This window comes from Microtus oregoni, unplaced genomic scaffold (genome assembly GCF_018167655.1).
Source record: "Microtus oregoni isolate MIOR12 unplaced genomic scaffold, Mior012 000007F_ref0000211, whole genome shotgun sequence".
NCBI classification, from domain to species: domain Eukaryota; kingdom Metazoa; phylum Chordata; class Mammalia; order Rodentia; family Cricetidae; genus Microtus; species Microtus oregoni.
The window spans coordinates 52,504,221-52,523,391 of NW_024543066.1; the positions used below are offsets into that span (position 1 = coordinate 52,504,221).

The 19,171-nt window shown below is 52.1% G+C and overlaps 1 protein-coding gene across 3 annotated transcripts in view; it reads left to right on the forward strand.

Annotated features, from left to right (window-relative positions):
• Positions 1-19,171, forward strand: part of Iqgap3 (IQ motif containing GTPase activating protein 3) — a 46,635-nt gene that overhangs the window by 9,980 nt on the left and 17,484 nt on the right. Inside the window, exons 5-23 of one of the 3 annotated variants that reach the window (XM_041656479.1) lie at positions 113-189; positions 914-981; positions 1,069-1,182; positions 1,978-2,156; positions 2,554-2,632; positions 3,457-3,620; positions 4,391-4,478; positions 6,937-7,100; positions 7,802-7,959; positions 9,106-9,227; positions 9,301-9,464; positions 11,597-11,687; positions 12,363-12,530; positions 12,607-12,746; positions 12,826-12,887; positions 12,924-12,996; positions 15,689-15,772; positions 15,921-15,992; positions 16,087-16,156. In XM_041656479.1, coding sequence (XP_041512413.1) covers positions 113-189; positions 914-981; positions 1,069-1,182; positions 1,978-2,156; positions 2,554-2,632; positions 3,457-3,620; positions 4,391-4,478; positions 6,937-7,100; positions 7,802-7,959; positions 9,106-9,227; positions 9,301-9,464; positions 11,597-11,687; positions 12,363-12,530; positions 12,607-12,746; positions 12,826-12,887; positions 12,924-12,996; positions 15,689-15,772; positions 15,921-15,992; positions 16,087-16,156 — 2,137 coding nt within the window. Of the gene's footprint in view, positions 1-112; positions 190-913; positions 982-1,068; positions 1,183-1,977; positions 2,157-2,553; positions 2,633-3,456; positions 3,621-4,390; positions 4,479-6,936; positions 7,101-7,801; positions 7,960-9,105; positions 9,228-9,300; positions 9,465-11,596; positions 11,688-12,362; positions 12,531-12,606; positions 12,747-12,825; positions 12,997-15,688; positions 15,773-15,920; positions 15,993-16,086; positions 16,157-19,171 lie in introns of all 3 variants that reach the window. The other 2 variants (XM_041656477.1, XM_041656478.1) reach the window with 2 other exon arrangements.

The following is a 19,171-nucleotide window of genomic DNA, read 5'->3' on the forward strand; positions in this document are numbered from 1 at the left end:
TGCGTTGCTCAGCCTGAGCCTCCCCTCTCATGCCAGCTTGGAAGCCTTACTGCACTGCCCTCCTCTGTGCTGTCCTTCCCGATGTGCAGCAACTGTCTGGTTTCTCCTCTAGATCTTCCTCCCAGAGACCACAGACATCTATGACAAAAAGAATATGCCTCGGGTGATCTACTGCATTCATGCTCTCAGGTGAGACACCCCGACTCTAGTCAGCCAGGTTCCTCCAGGGCAGTGCTTCTCAGTCTTCCTGATGCTGTGGCCCTTTAATACAGTTTCTCATGTCTTGGTGACCCCTGACCATACAATTATTTTGTTGCTACTTTATAACTGTAATTTTGCTACTGTGTATCTGTGGTTTTTGTTCATCTTAGGTGGCACCCCCCCCCCCTCCCCCGTGAGAAGGGATCACAACACACGGATTGGGAACCAGTGCTCTGGGGAGATCAATTAATAGATGAATCAGTCAATAGCAATAAACATAGAAAGGAGGGAGGGCAGTCAAATCAGCCAAGTGGAGTGGGTGAGATTTCAGGTCTGCGTGGGTGTTTATGGTCATGTGTTTGTGTGTGAGCCTTGTAAATGAAGGCACAGCAGGATCAAGTCCTTAGTTTGTAACTGGGATATGAATGAATCAGAACCAGGACCATCAAGAGTATCACGTGCAAGCCTCCATTCCTGGCCTCCGCGGCTATCTTGGGTCCCATGCAGTGTGTTCTCTGTGGAGCCATCACAGTTACAGACTCCTATGGCGTCTTGTTTCTTCTCTTGTCTTGGCTGCTCATTCCTGGGTGCTTGAGTGACTTGAGGGCAAATGCTAAGTGCTCTTCACCGCTGTAATTTCACACACCTGTCGTGGACAAGGCGCAGCAATCAGTACATCCCATCATCTTCTAATGTCTTCCATTCTTCCCAGTCTCTTCCTCTTCCGGCTGGGATTGGCCCCTCAGATCCATGACCTGTATGGGAAAGTGGAATTCACAGGTGAGCCAGCTCCTTCCTCTTAGCCATAGACTAAGTAAGGATGTGGGGTTCTGAGCCTAAAGAAGAACACCTCTGATACTATTGCAGCCGAGGAACTCAGCAACATTGCCTCTGAACTGGCCAAATATGGCCTGCAGTTACCAGCCTTCAGCAAGATCGGGGGCATCCTGGCTAATGAGTTTTCAGCCGATGAGGCTGCAGGTAGGGCTGTGCCCTAAAGTAGGACCTGGGGTCATGGGGCGGGGGCGGGGTGGGGAACGGGTGTGGGGTGGGATGACAACAAGCCTCACAGCCCTTGGATGGACCCTGGCTGGGCCCTGGCTGGGCCCTGGCTGGGCCCTGGCTGTGCCCTGGCTGGGCTCTGGCTGGGCTCTGGCTGGGCTCTGGCTGGGCTCTGGCTGGGCTCTGGCTGGGCCCTGGCTGGGCTCTGGCTGGGCTCTGGCTGGGCTCTGGGCTCTGGCTGGGCTCTGGCTGGGCTCTGGCTGGGCTCTGGCTGTGCCCTGGCTGGGCTCTGGCTGTGCTCTGGCTGGGCTCTGGGCTCTGGCTGGGCTCTGGCTGGGCCCTGGCTGGGCTCTGGCTGGGCTCTGGCTGGGCTCTGGCTGGGCTCTGGCTGGGCTCTGGGCTCTGGCTGGGCTCTGGCTGGGCTCTGGGCTCTGGCTGGGCTCTGGCTGGGCTCTGGCTGGGCTCTGGCTGGGCTCTGGCTGGGCTCTGGGCTCTGGCTGGGCTCTGGGCTCTGGCTGGGCTCTGGCTGGGCTCTGGCTGGGCTCTGGCTGGGCTCTGGCTGGGCTCTGGCTGTGTTCTGGCTGGGCTCTGGCTGGGCTCTGGCTGGGCTCTGGCTGGGCTCTGGCTGTGTTCTGGCTGGGCTCTGGCTGGGCTCTGGCTGGGCTCTGGCTGTGTTCTGGCTGGGCTCTGGCTGGGCTCTGGCTGGGCTCTGGCTGGGCCTTAGCTGCCCTGGGCCCTTTCTGGCTTCTTGACCTTGTTCTCTTTTCCTCCAAGTCCATGCAGCTGTTCTTGCCATCAATGATGCAGTGGAGCGAGGGATGGTGGAGGACACTCTGGCTGCCTTGAAGAATCCAAATGCTCTTCTGGAGAATATTCGGGAACCCTTGGCAGCTGTCTACCAAGAGCTGCTGGCCCTAGCCAAGGTGGAGAAGGCTGCCAATGCCAGGAACCATGTAAGGATATACATTTGGGATATAGGAGCTGCCAAGTTGAGAGACCTGGGAGTCTCCAGTGGAACTAGGACTGCAGTCTGTCCTGTCTTGAGTTCCAAAGATCTTCCTGTGAGTTTAGAGAAGTAGAAGAGGAAATGAAGTGATGTCTATTGAACAAGAAGCCTGGGGAAGAGTCTAGATGGCTGAAGTGGCTCTGGCATGAAGCCTGAGCTGAGATTAGACGGGGGAGCCCACAGGCTGGTTGGCTTAGCTCTTATTGCCAGGGTAAGACCCATGTTCTCCTCAAAACCCCTAAGGTCCTTGGGCCTGGCCATTGGTCTACTACAGAAGTGCGTGTGACAGGATGGGGGGATGATCGAACTGTCTCCACATCTCTTTCTACATCTTGCTTTTGCAGGATGATGGTCAGGAACAGGACATCTATGAGTCCTGCCTCACCCAGGCAGAGATCCAGGGCCACATCAACCTTGCCAATGGTAAGAGATGACTGGGAGAACCTGGAAAACTTTGAGATGAGAGGCAGGCAGATCTCTGTGAGTTCGAGGCCAGCCTGGTCTACAAGAGCTAGTTTAGGAAAAGCTCCAAAAGCTACAGAGAAACCCTGTCTCAAAAAAAAAAAAAAACCAAAAGAACAAAAACACTTGGAGATGGCTGATTTAATAAGCTCCATGGCCTTATGTGAGCCAGATCCTGCCCTAGGGAAAGATCACTGGCCAGGGCATATACACCCTCTCCTCTGGCCACAACAAAGAGGTTCATATCAGGGAGCTCCTGTGGGAATGGAAAATTACAAAGACAGGCAAATGGACAGGTCTTTCAGCTCCCCATGCTGGGGGTGGATATTTGGATTAGGGTCCTTCAGGAGGGAAGTGTAGCTGGGAGTACCACACACCTGTGATTCCAGCAGTCAGGAAGCTAAGTCAGGAAGATGAAACACTCAAGGGCTCTCAGGGCCGTACTGTGAGGCCTTCTCAGAATAAAAGGAAACAGGAAGAAAGAAAAGAAGAAAGTGTGAGGATTGATGGGATAGGGAAGATGGTGGACAGAGGGGCAACCTGAAGGCTCACAACAAGGGGACATTTGCCTGCTAGGATCAGGGTATTCTCGGGGTCTGGAACAGTGAGATGGGTGTGAGGAGCTATGAAGACCAAGAGGAAGATGTAGGCTGGACCTCATGAGCTCACTGTGTCAGGTCAAGGAGAGAGGTAACTTTTGGGAGGCAGAAAGGAGGCAGATTCCCAGGTCTGGCTGGGGTGGTAAGAAGAGGGCTTCACATACCTGGACCTGTGCTATTTTTCAGTCCAAGGGGCTCTGGAAGTTGTTGACGATGCTCTAGAGAGACAGAGCCCCGGGGCCTTGCTCGAGGCCCTTCAAGACCCTGTCCTGGCCCTGCAAAGGGTGAGAAGAGATTTGGCTGACTGGTACCTGGAACAGCTGAGTTCAGACAGAGAGCAGAAGTCACAGGTCAGGCTCTGTGGGAAATGGCCTCGTGTGCATGTCATCACGGACTCCTTTAAATGGTTGACTCACCCCGCAAAGCACAGTGGACCAGGCTGTCTGGTCTGCTTAGAGTCCCTCGGACTGAGAGGGAAGGACCAGGCCTGCTTCTCATTGCTGACTTGGGGTCTTGACTTAACTTTCTTTGCAGTGCTTTGACCCCTCCCACATTTTTCATGTATATGTGTCTCTGGTATGAGTGTATGTCTGTATGTGTGTTCACTTCGGGGAGGGCCAATGTGTGAGCTTGCGAAGTGTGTGAGGATGTGCATAAGAGGCCCAAAGCTGATGCCGAGAATCATCTAAAACCACTCCTCCTCTACCTTATTCACTGAGGCAGACTCTCTTAATTGAGCCCAGAGCTCACCAATATGGCCAGTCTCACTAACCAACTTGACCAGCCCATCTCTGCATCTAAGGCTGGAATTATAGGCAAGACTTGTGTGGGTTCTGGAGATCCAAACTCCAGTCCTCTTGCTTACATAGGAAACACTTTAACCAGGGAACCATCTCTCCAGCCCTTAATGTGTTGACTTTCTGTTTGATGTTATTTATACTTGCACCTAGTCTGTTGTTAGATGTATGCTGGACTGAAAACAATGGTAATAAAGACAGAGTACTAGAGATGGGTAGGCCAGGCCCTTTTACCTGAAGGGAGGGCAGGACTGAGTCCTGGCAGCCCCTTGTGCACATCCATGGCCTGGGGGCTCTTCCACTGCACCTCTGCCCTCTTGCAGGAGCTGGGCCTGGTGAGGCTTCTAGAAAAGGAGGAGATCCAGGCCGGGGTGGCTACGGCTAACGAGAAGGGTGATCGAGAGCAAGCCAGTAAGTTGTCTCCAGGGGGCTTGGGCGCTGCTGGCTCTTGGTAGTGTATCTTGCCCCTTTTCTGATATATGGATTGGATGAGGCAAACTACTGTCTTTACCCTCCATATCCTCTGCCTTCTGCACCCCCCGGAGGGACACATCAAATGAAAGATAATGATATTTGCTGCCAGCCTGGACTGGACTCCTTCTGGGGAGTTCGCCTATAATATTGTTTCTGCCTGTTTATATTTCTTTGGCTTCTGAAATGTGATTTCTCAGGTAAGGAAAACAGTTTCTAATTCAGCGTCCTTTAAAAAAACATTGTATGTAGGACTGGAGAGAAGGCTCAGTGGTTAAGAGCACTTGTTGCTCTTGCAGAGGATCTGGTTCAGTTCTTAGTACCCGCATGGTGTCCCACAATTATCTGTCACTCCAGTTCTAGGGGATCCAAACTAGATCCGAGGCCTTTTCTGACCTCCTCTGCAGGCTTGAGACACGTGGTACACACACAACCTGCAGGCACAATAATTTACATAGATGATAAAGGAAACCTAAAAAAATTTAAACAAAAAAAAAATATATATATATATTATAATACTAATTCAAGGTATGAGTGAAGACCGTTAGTTGCTGGGTCAGCTACCGGGTTTGTGGTTTTGCCTCCATGTCAGGTTTGAGGTCTTTAGTCACTATCTCTGAGTAACTGCGTCCTCCCCTAGACTGCTCCTGGCTGCTGCCTGCCGTGTGGCCCTACTTCATTCCTGGGATCTTGTGCTGATCTCGCAGCAGAAAAGCTTCAGCTCTCCGTTCTTGGTTTGTTGTTGTTTTCTAAGACAGGATCTTACTGTGCGGCTCAAGCTGGCCTGGAGCACAATGTGACACTGTTGCCTCTCTCGCACATACCTGTGCTCACCCCGAGTGCTGCTGTTACAGGTGTGAGGCCCCACACCCAATGCCTCTTACATTTTTTTTTTAATTTTATTGTATGTGTATGGGTGAGTGTGTCAAGAACTGGAGTTAGAGACAGTTGTGAGCTGCCATATGTGTGCTGGGAATTGACCTGGGTCCTCTGAAAGAGCAGCCAGTGCTCTTAACCACTGAGACATCTCTCCAGTGTCTCCTCCCCCCCCCCACCATTCTTTTTTTATTTATATGCGTGGTAGTGGTGCCTGCCTCTAATCCCAGCACTCAGGAGGCAGAGGCATGTGGACCTCTGTGAGTTGAAGGCCAGCCTGGTCTACAGAGTAAGTTCCAGAACAGCCAGGGATACACAGAGAAATCCTGTCTTGAAAAACAAACAACAAAAAAGATTTATTTAATTTTGTTTTTACATATTTAAGTCTATGCATTTGCCATGTATGTTTGTGCCGTGTGCATGCATTGCCCATGGAGGTCAGAAGTAGAGGCCTGGAACTGGGTTCTGGATGAGTATACACCCCTGTGTGGGCACTAGGAACTAAACCACCCCTCGCAAGAGCAGCAAGTGTTCTTAGCTGCTGAGCCATCTCTCCAGCCCGACTCTTTTCATTCTTTATCTCACACTTGGTTCCATCCCCTGGACTTGACTTGGCAGCTGAGGCCTTTTCAGCTCCCGCTTCACCCGGTGCAGCTGAGCTCCTCCTTGCTTCCTTCCCAGGCCCTGGCCTCTGGGCCTCTGAGTGACATTTTCTCCACCAAGCAGAAACCTCTGCAGAGCTGTCTCCAAGGCTTCTCTGTGAAGTCGTTTGCTTTCTCCTCCTCAGCACTGCCGTCACCCTGGGGTGGGACCGCTTCTAGCATGGCCCCCGCAGCTGGGCACTGTCGGTCTCCTGGTGTCCTTAACCCACCCCAGAGGCTATGTGCTTCTTGACATCTTACTGGCCCCAGAGCATGTGAACTAACCACACTGGTGTGCCATGGCCCCTTTAGCTTCCTCCACCGCTGTAGTGTAAACGGAGCTGGCTCTATATTTCTCTGCACTGTCACTAAGGTTTGGTCCCCAGAGCCCGTTGACTTACTTGATCTTAGTTATGCACCACTGCCAGCTGTCAATCTTGTGCTCACTGCTGCTGTGACAGCCACGTTCTGCTGCATTCTAAGCCATGCAACTCCTGGGCCCAACACGTTGCCTTTGCCTTTCAGAGAGTCCCCCTACCCCCCCCCACCCCCCGTCTGTTTTTTAAGACAGGATTTCCCTGTAGCCCTGGCTGTCTGGCAACTAAGTAGACCCAGCTGGCCTCAAATTCACAGAGCTCTGCCTGCCTTTGCCTCCCAAGTGCTGAGATTAAAGGAGTGAGCCACCACTGTTTGACCAGAGCCTCTCTTTTAAACACCCCATCCGCCTTTCCTCTGGAACATATAGGACTGCGTTTTGAATCTAGTAGAATGACTTTCTAGAAGTGTTACAAAGCCATTTCCCAGCAGAGCCTGGTTGGTAAGGACAGCTGAGATAACAGGGACTCTCAGCCTGTGTGATTTCTTGCTGTCCTCCCCGGCAGTGCTCCAGGCCGTGTGGAGAATCAACAGAGCCATCCAGAGGGAAGTGGCCTCTGACACCGTGAAGGAGCTCATGTGCCCTGAAGCCCAGCTGCCCCAAGTGTACCCCTTTGCCTCTGCTGTGTACCAGCAGGAGCTGGCTGTGCTCCAGAAGCAGCAGCAGGGGGTAAGTCCTGGGGGTCCTAAGCAGCTAGGAGAATGGCCAGAAATTAGGATGGGCAGGGCTGCTTCCCAGGAGCATCATGGCAGCCAGTGGCGGTGCACACGGACCGCAGCCCTGTCAGGTAGGTGCTGGTTCTCTTTAGAGGTAAGGAGAGGGTCGCAGACGTAGAACACCTGCCTGTCCAGCTGTAACCGTGAGGCTGCCCCACCTCACTCCTGTCCACACAGCCCTTCTGATAGCAAGGCCTGAGCCTCATATAGAGTCACCATGTCAACTGCGGGAGTTAGAAGTCACATGTTGAGTGTGGGCTCTGTAATCAGGCGGCTCCATTTAACCCATATTGCTAGCTATGGGTTTGGCTGGGAAATGCGATTATTAATGGTACCTACCTCATTTGGCTTGTTATGGAATAAGATGACACCATGTATGGTCTTCATGATGATTGTGTTCACAGCAAACATCCCAGATATAAAGTGTGAATGTTGGTGAATGAATGTGTCCCAGGTGTTGAGCATGAGCAGGGTCAGTGGGTGAATGTGGCCCGTGTCCCAGGTGTTGAGCATGAGCAGGGTCAGTGGGTGAATGTGGCCCGTGGCCCAGATGTTGGGCATGAATGGAACTTGGGGATGGAGATGGATGTTGGAGAGCTTGGGGCAGGCAGGCTCCAACAGTTCCCCAGCTCCTCTCAACTCTCTCCTCTCTAGGAGCTGGGCCAGGAGGAGCTCTTTGTGGCTGTGGAGATGCTCTCAGCTGTGGTTCTCATTAACCGTGCTCTGGAAGCGAGAGATACCTGTGCCTTCTGGTCCAGTCTGGTGAACCCTGCTACTGGCCTGGCCCAGGTAGAAGAAGAAAATGCTCAGCGGTGAGTGGGGAGGCTCTAGCCACACGCCAGAAGTGAGGGGATGGCATGGGTGTGGCTGACTGGACGGTAGCCTGTCTGATTCCCATTCTTGGCCCCTCCTGTGTTTCTTCCCAGTGGAGAGCACATGGTCATTCCGCTTCCTTTCCATTTCTTTGAGCAAATGCTTGGGAAACTACACTGCCATTCTAGGTGTTGAAAACAGTGACTAAAGCAGATCCCTGCTCGCGGCAAGCATGCACACAAGCAGGAGTCATGACTGGATAGGCACGGAGCTATGGGGCCAAGCCACTGCTCGCGGCAAGCATGCACACAAGCAGGAGTCATGACTGGATAGGCACGGAGCTATGGGGCCAAGCCAAGGGGCGGGGGGGGGGGGGGGGCAGCTTTCCTAGTCATGTGACGAGGAGGGTCATGCGGAGAAGGACCTAAGGAGCCTGAGTTCTTCCCATGCCACTCTTCAGGACAGGAGAGTGTCCTAGGTGCACTCACAGGACGTCAGGACACGCTTGGAAAGAGCTCAGGGGTAGAGCACTTGCATGTCTGAGGCTCTGGGGTTAACATCCCAGTGTTCAAGAAAAACCTAAAAACAAAAACTACCAGGAAACCAGAGTGACCAGATGGAGTGGACTAACAGAGGAGCCCATGTCCTCAAGCGTGGAAGGAAGCTCTGGGGTGTTCAACAAGGAAGGAATCCTCTGGCCTGCTTTACCAAGATTCTTCTGGCTGTGCCGAGACTCTGGCACGGGGCCTGGGCCAGGGCAGGGCGGCAGGGCTGGGAAGAAGGTGCCAGCGTGCGAATGTATTCTGAAAGCAAATTGACGGGACTTGGTGGCAGAGGGAACGAGTGGGAGATGACTCAACAGATGTTTATCCAGAAGGGACTGGCTGAGGCACAAAGACAGACCGAGGGAATGCGGAGTTCAGATGAGACCCTGTTTAGTATAAGTCATGAAAGGCTTGAGTGTCTGAGGTCTGGGGTGAGAGTCCGGAGGGAAGAGGGCTGAAGCTTGAGCTCTGTGCGCCACACAGGGGGCTTGGAACGGTCTGTAAGGGGAGAAGAGGTGGCCTGGGAAAGACCAGCCGCGGCTGTGTGCGCACGCCGCTCGCACCGACGCTCACGCTGCTGCTCCTCCTCTCTGCTGCTAGTTACTTTGATGCCCTGGTGAAAGTGCGAAAGCTAAGAGGGACGGACAGAGCCTTCCTGAGTTGGAATGACCTGCAGGCCGCTGTGTGTGAGGTCAATGCGCAGGTTCAGGAAGAGACGGATCGTGAGTGCCCCTCAGACAGTCTTTCCCGTGGTCTTGAGTTTGGGGCTGCCGCTCATCCAGATGTCTTCCTCAGAGGTCCTCGCCATCAGCCTCATCAATGAGGCTCTGGATCAGGGCTACCCTGAGAAGACTCTGTCTGCTCTGCTGCTTCCAGCGGCTGGCTTGGAAGATGTCAGCCTTCACGTTGCACCTCGGTATCATCTCCTCCTCGTGGCAGCCAAGAGGAAGAAAGCCAAGGTAAGGTTAGGAAAAGATGGCTGGGTTAGACACTAGAGCGAGAGGCTCAGCCTTGGCCAGGGTGGTGACCAGCCTGGTGGATACAGACTCTGAACAGGCGAGGCACAGGCAGGATTTGATTGTTATGACAAAGTGTGGGAAAAGAGCAGGCCTGGGAATCAGGTGCCTGGACTCCCCACTCTGATCCCCAGCGACCACCTGAGTATCCCTGGGGTGTGTGTACTTGTCTGTAAAACGCTACATCCTCTGCCCTTGCACCTCGTGGTGCAGGTCCAATGAGCTAAGAGTGGAGCAGGGAGATTTGAACTGACACGCTGAGGTTTGTGGTAGCAGAATGAGGCTGAGACCTGGCCCAAGCCAGATGAGCTTGCGTCCTGCAGCTCCTGTGCAGCGTCACCCAGCCTCCCTGCGCTGCCGTGGCCCTGCAAACCTGTGACAGCATCAAGCTTATCCCACAGTTGCTGAGCTTGAGTGAGTACCACGGCAGGACTAGCCAGCATTCATTGAGTTATCACTTTGTGCCAAGTATTGCTTGGTCTGCCTCGCAAGTTCTGATCTATGAAGCCTGGACAGAGTCTGAGTTCAGTTCCCAACACCCACATCAGGGGGCTCACAACCCCAGATACAGGGGATCCAGTACCTTCTTCAGGGCACTTGCATTCATTCACATGTACACACCTCCACACGGATACATATGTAGACACCTAACTAAAAATAATGTCCTTTTGAAAAACTAATTCATGCTGGGCGGTGGTGGCTCACGCCTTTAATCGCAGCTCTTGGGAGGCAGAGGCAGGCGGATCTCTGTGAGTTCGAGGCCAGCCTTGTCTACAAGAGCTAGTTCCAGGATAGGCTCCAAAGCTACAGAGAAACCCTGTCTTGAAAAGGAAAAGAAGGGCTGGAGAGGTGGCTCAGTGGTTAAGAGTGCTGACTGTTCTTCCAGAGAATCCTGAGGTCCTGAGTTCAGTTCCCAGCAACCATATGGGGGCTCACAACCATCCATAATGAGATTTGGTGCCCTCTTCTGGCCTGCAGGCAGATATGCAAGCAGAATATATACATAATAATAAATAAATAAAATCGATGGGGCTGGAGAGATGGCTCAGCGGTTAAGAGCATTGCCTGCTCTTCCAAAGGTTCTGAGTTCAATTCCCAGCAACCACATGGTGGCTCACAACCATCTGTAATGAGGCCTGCAGGAAGAATACTGTACACATAATAAACAAATAAATAAATAAATAAAATCGAAAGAAAAAGAAAAAAACTAATTCATAAGATAAGTCTTAGGAACAATACCAGATAGCTCACACCTGCAGTAAGTCTGAGGTTGGCTTGGCCTTTTAGAAAAGAAAAAAAAGACAGGCAGGCAGGTAGGCACCCGACACATAGTGCTCAATAAAAAACTCTGTAAGAGTCCATTTCTGGTGAGGAGAAGAGTGCATTGAGCTGACCATGGCAAGCTCAGGCTTCCTTGCCCGGTGTGCAGTCTTCCTGCCACCTTTTGGTGACTGGAAATGTGCAGCCAGGAGATGCAGCCAGCACCAGGATGGGGCTAAGGGCAGTGAGCTGAGGTAGAGGGGGATGGGAAGGGCTGCAGGGTAAGTGTTCCCAGGTGTGGCTATCAGAAAGTGCTGGACACTGGGGGTATGAAAGCTGTGGAGATCCCTGAGGCCAAGCGGAGCCTTCTGAGCCTGGCAGCCATCCTAGGGGGCCAAAGGGTCATGATTCCACAGGACAGGGAGGGGGAGCCAAGAGAGCCTTCCCCGCTTCATCAGGTGTATAGCCATCCAAGCCCCCCCGCCCCCCAGAGTCATGGCTCCTCAGGGCAGAGAGAAGAGAGCCTGCTCCGGCTGCTCCGGTGTACTTTTTTTTTTTTTTTTTTGGTTTTTCGAGACAGGGTTTCGCTGTGGCTTTGGAGCCTGTCCTGGAACTAGCTCTGTAGACCAGGCTGGTCTCGAACTCACAGAGATCCGCCTGCCTCTGCCTCCCGAGTGCTGGGATTAAAGGCGTGTGCCACCACCGCCCGGCTTCCGGTGTACTTTAGTTCCTGGCTGGGCTTGTGGGAGCCTGAAGATACCAGTTTGGGGTTTTGTGTTTTTTTCATCTTTTTTTTTTTTTTTCCAATCTGCCAGGTGACAGGAGATCCCGGGGCTGTACTGTGGCTGGAGGAGATCTGCCAGGGAGTGGCCAGAGCCAATGAGGACACAAGCACAGCTCAGAGAAGTAAACAACCAGGCACTGGGAAGGCAGAGTGGGGCCCCACCCCATCTCACGTTAGCCATGGGAAGCATCTTAGCTCGACCGACCGAAAGCAACTTGGGGAGGAAGGGGTTTATTCTTAGTCCTCCACATCCCAGTCCATCATCGGAGGAAGTCAGGGCAGGAATTCAAGATAGAAACCTAGAGGCAGAAACCAAAGCAGAGGGCATGGGGGGCGCTGCTTGCTGGCCTGCTCCTCGTGGCTTATTCAATTTGTTTTCTTATACACGCAGGACCACCTGTCCACAGGTAACACATCCACAGTGGGTTCCACATAGATCATTAATCAGGAAGATATACCACAGGCCAATCCAGTAGGGGCATTTTTTGTTAAGATCCCTTCATCCGAGCTATATATAGATTCCTGGCAAGTAGACTGAAACCATCAAGCTGAGAGGGCAGGACAGAACTCGTGCAGGAGGGTGCTTTGACCACAGGGTGGATTTCCTGGCACACAACTGGATAGGAAATGCCAAGAGTTTAGGACTTCCATCCCACAGGAGCCCTTCCCTAACGGCCACCTCGTCCCCTCCACCAGCCATTGCAGCTGTGTGTCTCCTGAATCCAGCCCCACTGGACAGGACAGGGCTCGTGGGAGGGACTCCAGAGGATTGACTTTTCTCTCCTGATGCCCATCAGCAGCCCTTGGTGTGGCTGCCATCAATCAGGCCATCAAGGAGGGCAAGGCAGCCCAGACGGAGCGAGTGTTGAGGAACCCCAATGTGGCTCTCCGAGGGATCGTTCCTGACTGTGCTGACAGCTACCAGCAGGCCCTGGAAGAAGCAGTGTCAAAGAAGCGACGTCCTGGTAGTGGCCCTGGCCTAAGCTTCTCTGCTGCTTTTCCTCCTCTGAGCCCTCCTGGCTCACTTGAGTTTCTGTTCAGGGGACACAGCCTTCTGGGTTCGACATGACATGAAGGACGGCAGTGCCTACTACTTCCATCTTCAGACCTTCCAGGGGACCTGGGAGCATCCTCCAAGCTGCCACCTCAACACCTCCCATCTAACCTGGGAGGAGATTCAGGTAGGCAGAGTTCCTGCCTTGGTGGGGGATTGTGCATGGGGAGAGGCTCCTACCCACCCAAGGCCTTCTGTCTCTACAGTCAGTCATCACCAAGGTCTCGGCGGCCCATGACCGCCAACTGCTCTGGAAGGCCAATGTTGGCTTTGTCATCCAACTTCAGGCTCGCCTCCGCGGCTTCCTTGTCCGACAGAAGTTTGCTGAGTGTTCCCACTTCCTCAGGACCTTGCTTCCAGCCATCATTAAGATTCAGGTGGCAGCTTTGGCTTTTCCCTGTGCCTGAGAAGATTGGAGATACAGGGTGTCCACCCCCTTCCCTTTCCCTGGGTGGGGTTGGGATGATTCTTGGACCTCTGAGCAATAGTGAAGGAAGGTGTGGACTCTGGAGCCAGACTAGTGTGGTTAGAAGCCCAACTCTGGAACCTGTTAACCATGTGGCCTTGTAATTACGCTATTCTTTCTTTCTTTCTCTCTTTCTTTCTTTCTTTCTTTCTGTGCCTCAGTTTACCCCCCCCACCACCAATGCAAATGTCAGTACCACTTTCCAATGTAGCAAGGGCGGTTTAGTAAGACAATGTCTAGAGAGTTTTTGCAGAATGGGAGCAGGAAGTAAGCACCGGTTATTGGCATCATCGTCAGCATTGGGGAAGAGGGGAAGATTGAAGTGAGATGCAAACACTTTCCCTGGAGCAGAGCTGTGAGGGGTGGCCCTGGGCTAGACAGACGGCGAGTCCATCTATCCCCTTCATGTGGAATAGTAGCCGCTGTGTTGTCCTCTCTAGTGGGCATTCCATTCAGTTCTGTCCTATGCATGGCCTGTGGCGTCTCTGGGGCTGACCTGCAAGTGACCAGGGCAGGACACTAGCACTCCATGAGCTAGAAACAAGGGCGCCTTCCCTTGTCAGGTGTGGTGTGGAGAGCCAGGGGTGCTGGCAGTGTAACCCCCTCTGCAGACTTTACCTTCAGAGCCCGCCCCAGTGTGCAGGGCAAGGTTGGGAGATGGGTGTGGAACCCACAAGTGAATGGCCATGGAGTTTGGCTGGCATCAGATGTGACAGGAGGGACACAAAGGGAGAATCATGAAGCTGGGGCTGGCAGATGGCTAAGCGTGCAGGAGTAACTGACGGTGCAGGCTCTAGAGTTGGCCTCCTGGTTAACTGCCCTCTGTTTAAGGCCCGGGCACCCTACTCAAGCCCTTGCACCATTCTTTGCCTTCATAGAGACACTTGGTTAATACCTTGGATATGAGGAGTTAGCAGGAAATTGCTTTCGTCACTAGGTATGGTGGGGTCCCTTGGTGACACCCCATTAGATGCTGGTGTCAACATTGACCCCATAATTCAGTAATGGAGTACCCAGGTCACAGACTCCTCTGATTGCAGCCCAGTGCCTCGGGCTTTGGGAAGTGAGGCAGCCTGGATGCCCTGAGACTCAGCTTGCTCTTGAAAGCTCTGACCATCACTGGATCTCCACAGTTCTCAACGCTGACTAATCCAGATTGGAGTCATGTTTTGGTTGTGTTTTATTTTACATTTATATGTTTAGTGTGTGTGAGCATGCACGCTCGCGCATGCACATGCACATGTCATGACATACGCTGAGGTCAGAGAACAAGTTACAGGAGTTAGTTCTCTCTTTCCACCATGTGGATCCTGGGGACTGAACTCTGGATGTCAGGTCTGACTACAAGCACCTTTCCTACTAAGTCATCTTACCAGTTCGGGAAGCATGTTTTTAGAGAAGAATTTTGTCAGGGCTGGCAGTGTGGGAACATGGTTCATTCTCTAGTGAGCGGGGGCTGGGGACATGGTGTATTCTCTAGTGAGCAGGGATTGGGGGACATGGTGTATTCTCTAGTGAGCAGGGGCTGGGGACATGGTGTATCCTCTAGTGAGCAGGGATTGGGGACATGGTGCATTCTCTAGTGAGCGGGGATTGGGGGGCATGGTGCATTCTCTAGTGAGCAGGTGGGGGGGGCTGGGGACATGGTGCATTCTCTAGTGAGCAGGGGCTGGGGACATGGTGCATTCTCTAGTGAGCGGGGGGGGGGGGGGCTGGAGACATGGTGTATTCTCTGGTGAGTGGGGGTTGGGCATGGTGCATTCTCTAGTGAGCGGGGGCTGGGGACATAGTGTATTCTCTAGTAAGCGTGGGTTGGGGGACATGGTGTATTCTCTGGTAAAGCTGGTGTCCATGCCTTTTATTTGAGTTTCTATGAGGAAGTATCAGGGTACATAGTTCTAGTCTTTCTCATAAAGCTGGCAGGTCTTTGAGAATAGGGCCAATTTCTCTTCTCCACACTTTCTCTCTTAGTTGCTGTTCTATTGCTGTGAAGAGATACCATGACTAGGGCAACTTAGAAAAGCATTTGGCAGGGGCTGGAGAGATGGCTCAGAGGTTAAGAGCACTGGCTGCTCTTCCTAGAGGACCTGAGTTCAATTCCCAGCAACCACATGGTGACTCACAACCATCTGTAATGAGATCCGGTGTCCTCTTCTGGAATGCCAGCAGAACAGTGTGTGCTAAATAAATAAATAAATAAATAAGAAAAAGAAAAAAGAAAAGCATTAAGCTAGGGGCTTGCTTACAGTTCAGAGGGTTAATCTGTGATCATCAGGCCTGCATGGCGGCAGGCAGGCAGGTGAGCAGGCGGATAGGTGGGCTTTGAAGCAGCGACTGAGAACTTATATCTGATCCATAAGGCAAGGTGGAGAGAGTGAGACCATACCTGGTGTGAGGTTTTTAAAACCGCAAAAGGCACACCTCCAACAAGAACACACCTCTAAACAGTCCATCAGCTGGGAACCAAACATTCAGAGATTTGAGCCTATGGGAGACATTCTCATTCAAACCACCACAGCATCTTAGAGAGCCCAGGGTAAAGCTGTCCCCCTGGCCTCTTGAGCCCAGGGAGGTTTGCTAGGGTTCCCTCTTCTGCTTGGCAGGCTCATTGGCGGGGTTATAGACAACGAAAGACTTACCAGGAGCGGCTGCAATATTTTAAAGCCAACATGGATGCTATCATCAAGGTAACTATGGTGGTCTGGGTGGCTCCTTCCTCTTGAGCGACCCTCGGAGCACTTTTCTCATTCTCTTGCCTCCTCGTGGCCCTGGAGCCGATCGGGTCTGAGTGTGGGTCTCAGACTGCCACTCTGAAGGCAGTGTCTTTTCTCTCAGATCCAGGCCTGGGCGCGAATGTGGGCAGCCCGGAGGCAGTACCTCAGGCGTCTGCAATACTTCCAGAAGAACGTGAGTGTTGCCCATCATACCTGCCTTTACTCATAGATGGGAGCCCAGTGAGCAGAAGGGCGGTCAGTCACCTGTTCTCTTGTGCCCGTGGTAGGTTGACTCCATCGTGAAGATCCAAGCATTTTTCCGAGCCAGGAAGGTCCGTGATGACTACAGGATGTTAGGTATGCTGGGGAGATAGAGACTGAGAGCCAGACAAGCCTAGGTGTCCCTCTTGGGGATGCACAGCAGGCAAGGGCATCACAAGTTGTCTGAGGTGTGTAGCGTTCCCTCCTTCCAGTACCAGGCAAGACTCCTCTACCAGGTACTTTCTGAGCAGGCCTAATGTATCCATCCCCCTGTGGTAGGCACTTCCCAGCTCCCAGCTGTGCCATTTCCTTGGTCCAAACTCCCACCTCCTGGCCTCTAATATAGACACACGGGCCTCGTAATTTTTCTGCTAGGGAAAGAACAAAGAAGTAGAGGATCACTAGTTTCCTGCCCTCTGCTTTTCATAGTTGGGCACAATGTAAAGTCTTAAGGAGGTGTGTGTGCGCACATACATGAAACATATGTGTATGTATGTGCACACATGCTTGTATGTATGCGTACACACACACACACACGGAAACCAGAGATTAATGTCAGGTATCTTTCTCTATTGTATGTATGCGTATACACACACACACACATGGAAACCAGAGATTAATGTCAGGTATCTTTCTCTATTGTATGTATGCGTATACACACACACACATGGAAACCAGAGATTAATGTCAGGTATCTTTCTCTATTGTATGTATGCGTATACACGCGCACACACACACATACACGGAAACCAGAGATTAATGTCAGGTATCTTTCTCTATTGTATGTATGCACACACACACACACACACACACACACACACGGAAACCAGAGATTAATGTCAGGTATCTTTCTCTATTGCTCTCTACTTTATTTTCTGAGACAGGGTCTCACTGAACCTGGAGCGTACTGATTGACTGGACCTGATGGCCAGAAAGCCCCCAGAGTCCTCCTGTCTCCACCTCCCAGACTGAGATTACAGGCATGTGCCTTCATGCCTGGCTTTTCCCATGATGCAGGTCCTTCTGTGTGTGCAGCAAGAACTTTCCAGTACAGTTCTGTTTCCAGCCTCGTCCTTGTCCTGCAAGTCCAGACTCTCAGCCTTGCTTGGGAATTAGCGCATTGGTCCATCTCGTGTTCACTCTTGATTCCTGGAGCAGGAGGCCATTTCCTTTCTGTGCTTCTCATTACACAGTCCTCCTCCCTCTGGCCATCAGCGTGGGTGCTCTCCCTCACCACCATCTAAAGCCTTTGCTGTTACCCTGAGGTCCCTGTTCTGCCTGCCTTTTATCTTTCTTCCTTCCCTTCAATTCTGGGGAAAATGTTCTCCCAATGCTTCCTCCTTCCTCAGCCCTCAGAATCGGTCACTTACTTAGCTTGGTGGCTTCTGTGTTGAGGATTCCTTCCTATCAGAGATGCTGTCATTCGTTGTGATTTCTGCAATCGTTTTAATCTACTAACCCTGAGTGTAAGTCAATTCCATTGGCTGATCTTGGTGTTCATGAGGTTGCAATCATGCTCCTCGGTGCTGACTGGACTAGATTGTCCTGACCATGGCTCATGCTCCTCGGTGCTGACTGGACTAGATTGTCCTGACCATGGCTCATGCTCCTCGGTGCTGACTGGACTAGATTGTCCTGACCATGGCTCCATGGAGCTGAGCAGTTCTGCTTCTTGTCACTCTTTCGCTAACCTCTGTGATTCCTATTGCCTGAGGTCCAGCCATGGCACCCCTCCCTTTGTTTCCCTGTACCTCCCACACCTTGTCTTAGATTCCTATGGCTGTCATAAACACCATAACCAAAGGAGCTTGGGAGGAAAGGGCTTATCTCAACTTACTCTTCCATGCCACTGGAGGCAGGAACTGAAGCAGACGCCATGGAGGAAAGCTGCTATTGGCTTGCTCCTGACTTGCTCAGCTTGGTTTCCTATATACCCTAGGATCGGAGCACAGCAGATGGGGCCCTTCCACATCAGTCATTAATCAAGAAAATGCCCACAGACGACCCTACAGCCAGTCTAATGGAGGCATTTTCTCAATTGAGCCTCCTTCTCAGACGACCCTACAGGCCAGTCTGATGGAGGCATTTTCTCAGTTGAGGCTCCTTCTCAGGTGACTCTGGCTTGTGTCAGATTTACATAAAGCAAACTTGCCATCTGTGCGGTACTCCGGGCACACTGCCTTTTCGGCTTCCCTGGCCTCTCCTGCTGCCCTTTCCACTTCCCCACCAGAAAGCAGGTGGCCCACACAGCCTGTGGTCATTTCTTTGCCCTCCTGTAGGAGTGGGGTCCACGTCTGTTTCCCAAGACCCTCCCGATTGCCCCCTCAAAGCATTGGCCATGCAGTACTTAACAGCGGCCATCTGCCCAGATACCTTATGAGATTCCCTCTAGCCACGGGGCCTGGACTCATTCAGCCTCCAGATCTGACTGTTTCATTCATTACCAGCTGGGTAACCTAGAGCAAGTTACCTGCCCTCTCCCTGCCTTTGGAGGCTCAGCCATAAGATGGACACAGCAGTTAGATGTTTAAAAAGCATTTAGATTTGGAGCTAGAAAAGTGCCTTAATGATTAAGAGAACTGGCTGCCCTTCAAGAGAACCCACAACTGTCTGTCCCAAGGGACCTGATGCCTTCTTCTGGCCTCTGTATAGTGCACAGACACACATGCAGGCAAAACACCCATACACTAAAATTTAATGAAAATAAAACCGAGCCGGGCGGTGGTGGCGCACGCCTGTAATCCCAGCACTCGGGAGGCAGAGGCAGGAGGATCTCTGTGAGTTCGAGACCAGCCTGGTCTACAGAGCTAGTTCCAGGACAGGCTCCAAAACCACAGAGAAACCTTGTCTCGAAAAAACCAAAAAAAAAAAAAGAAAAAAAAAAGAAAAGAAAACCGAAAGACTCAGGCCTGGTGGCCCCTGCCTATAAGTCAACACTTGAGAAGCAGAGAGGAGAATCCTGAGTTCGGGGCTAGCTGGGGCTACATAGCAATACTGCCTGAGCAGAGCCAAACCAGCAAAAGGCCATGAGACACCCTGCCTCTCTCAGTGAGCATTCTGTGTATTCTCATGTTTCTGTGAAGCTTAGCCCAGAGGCTTCTTTGAGGGTTT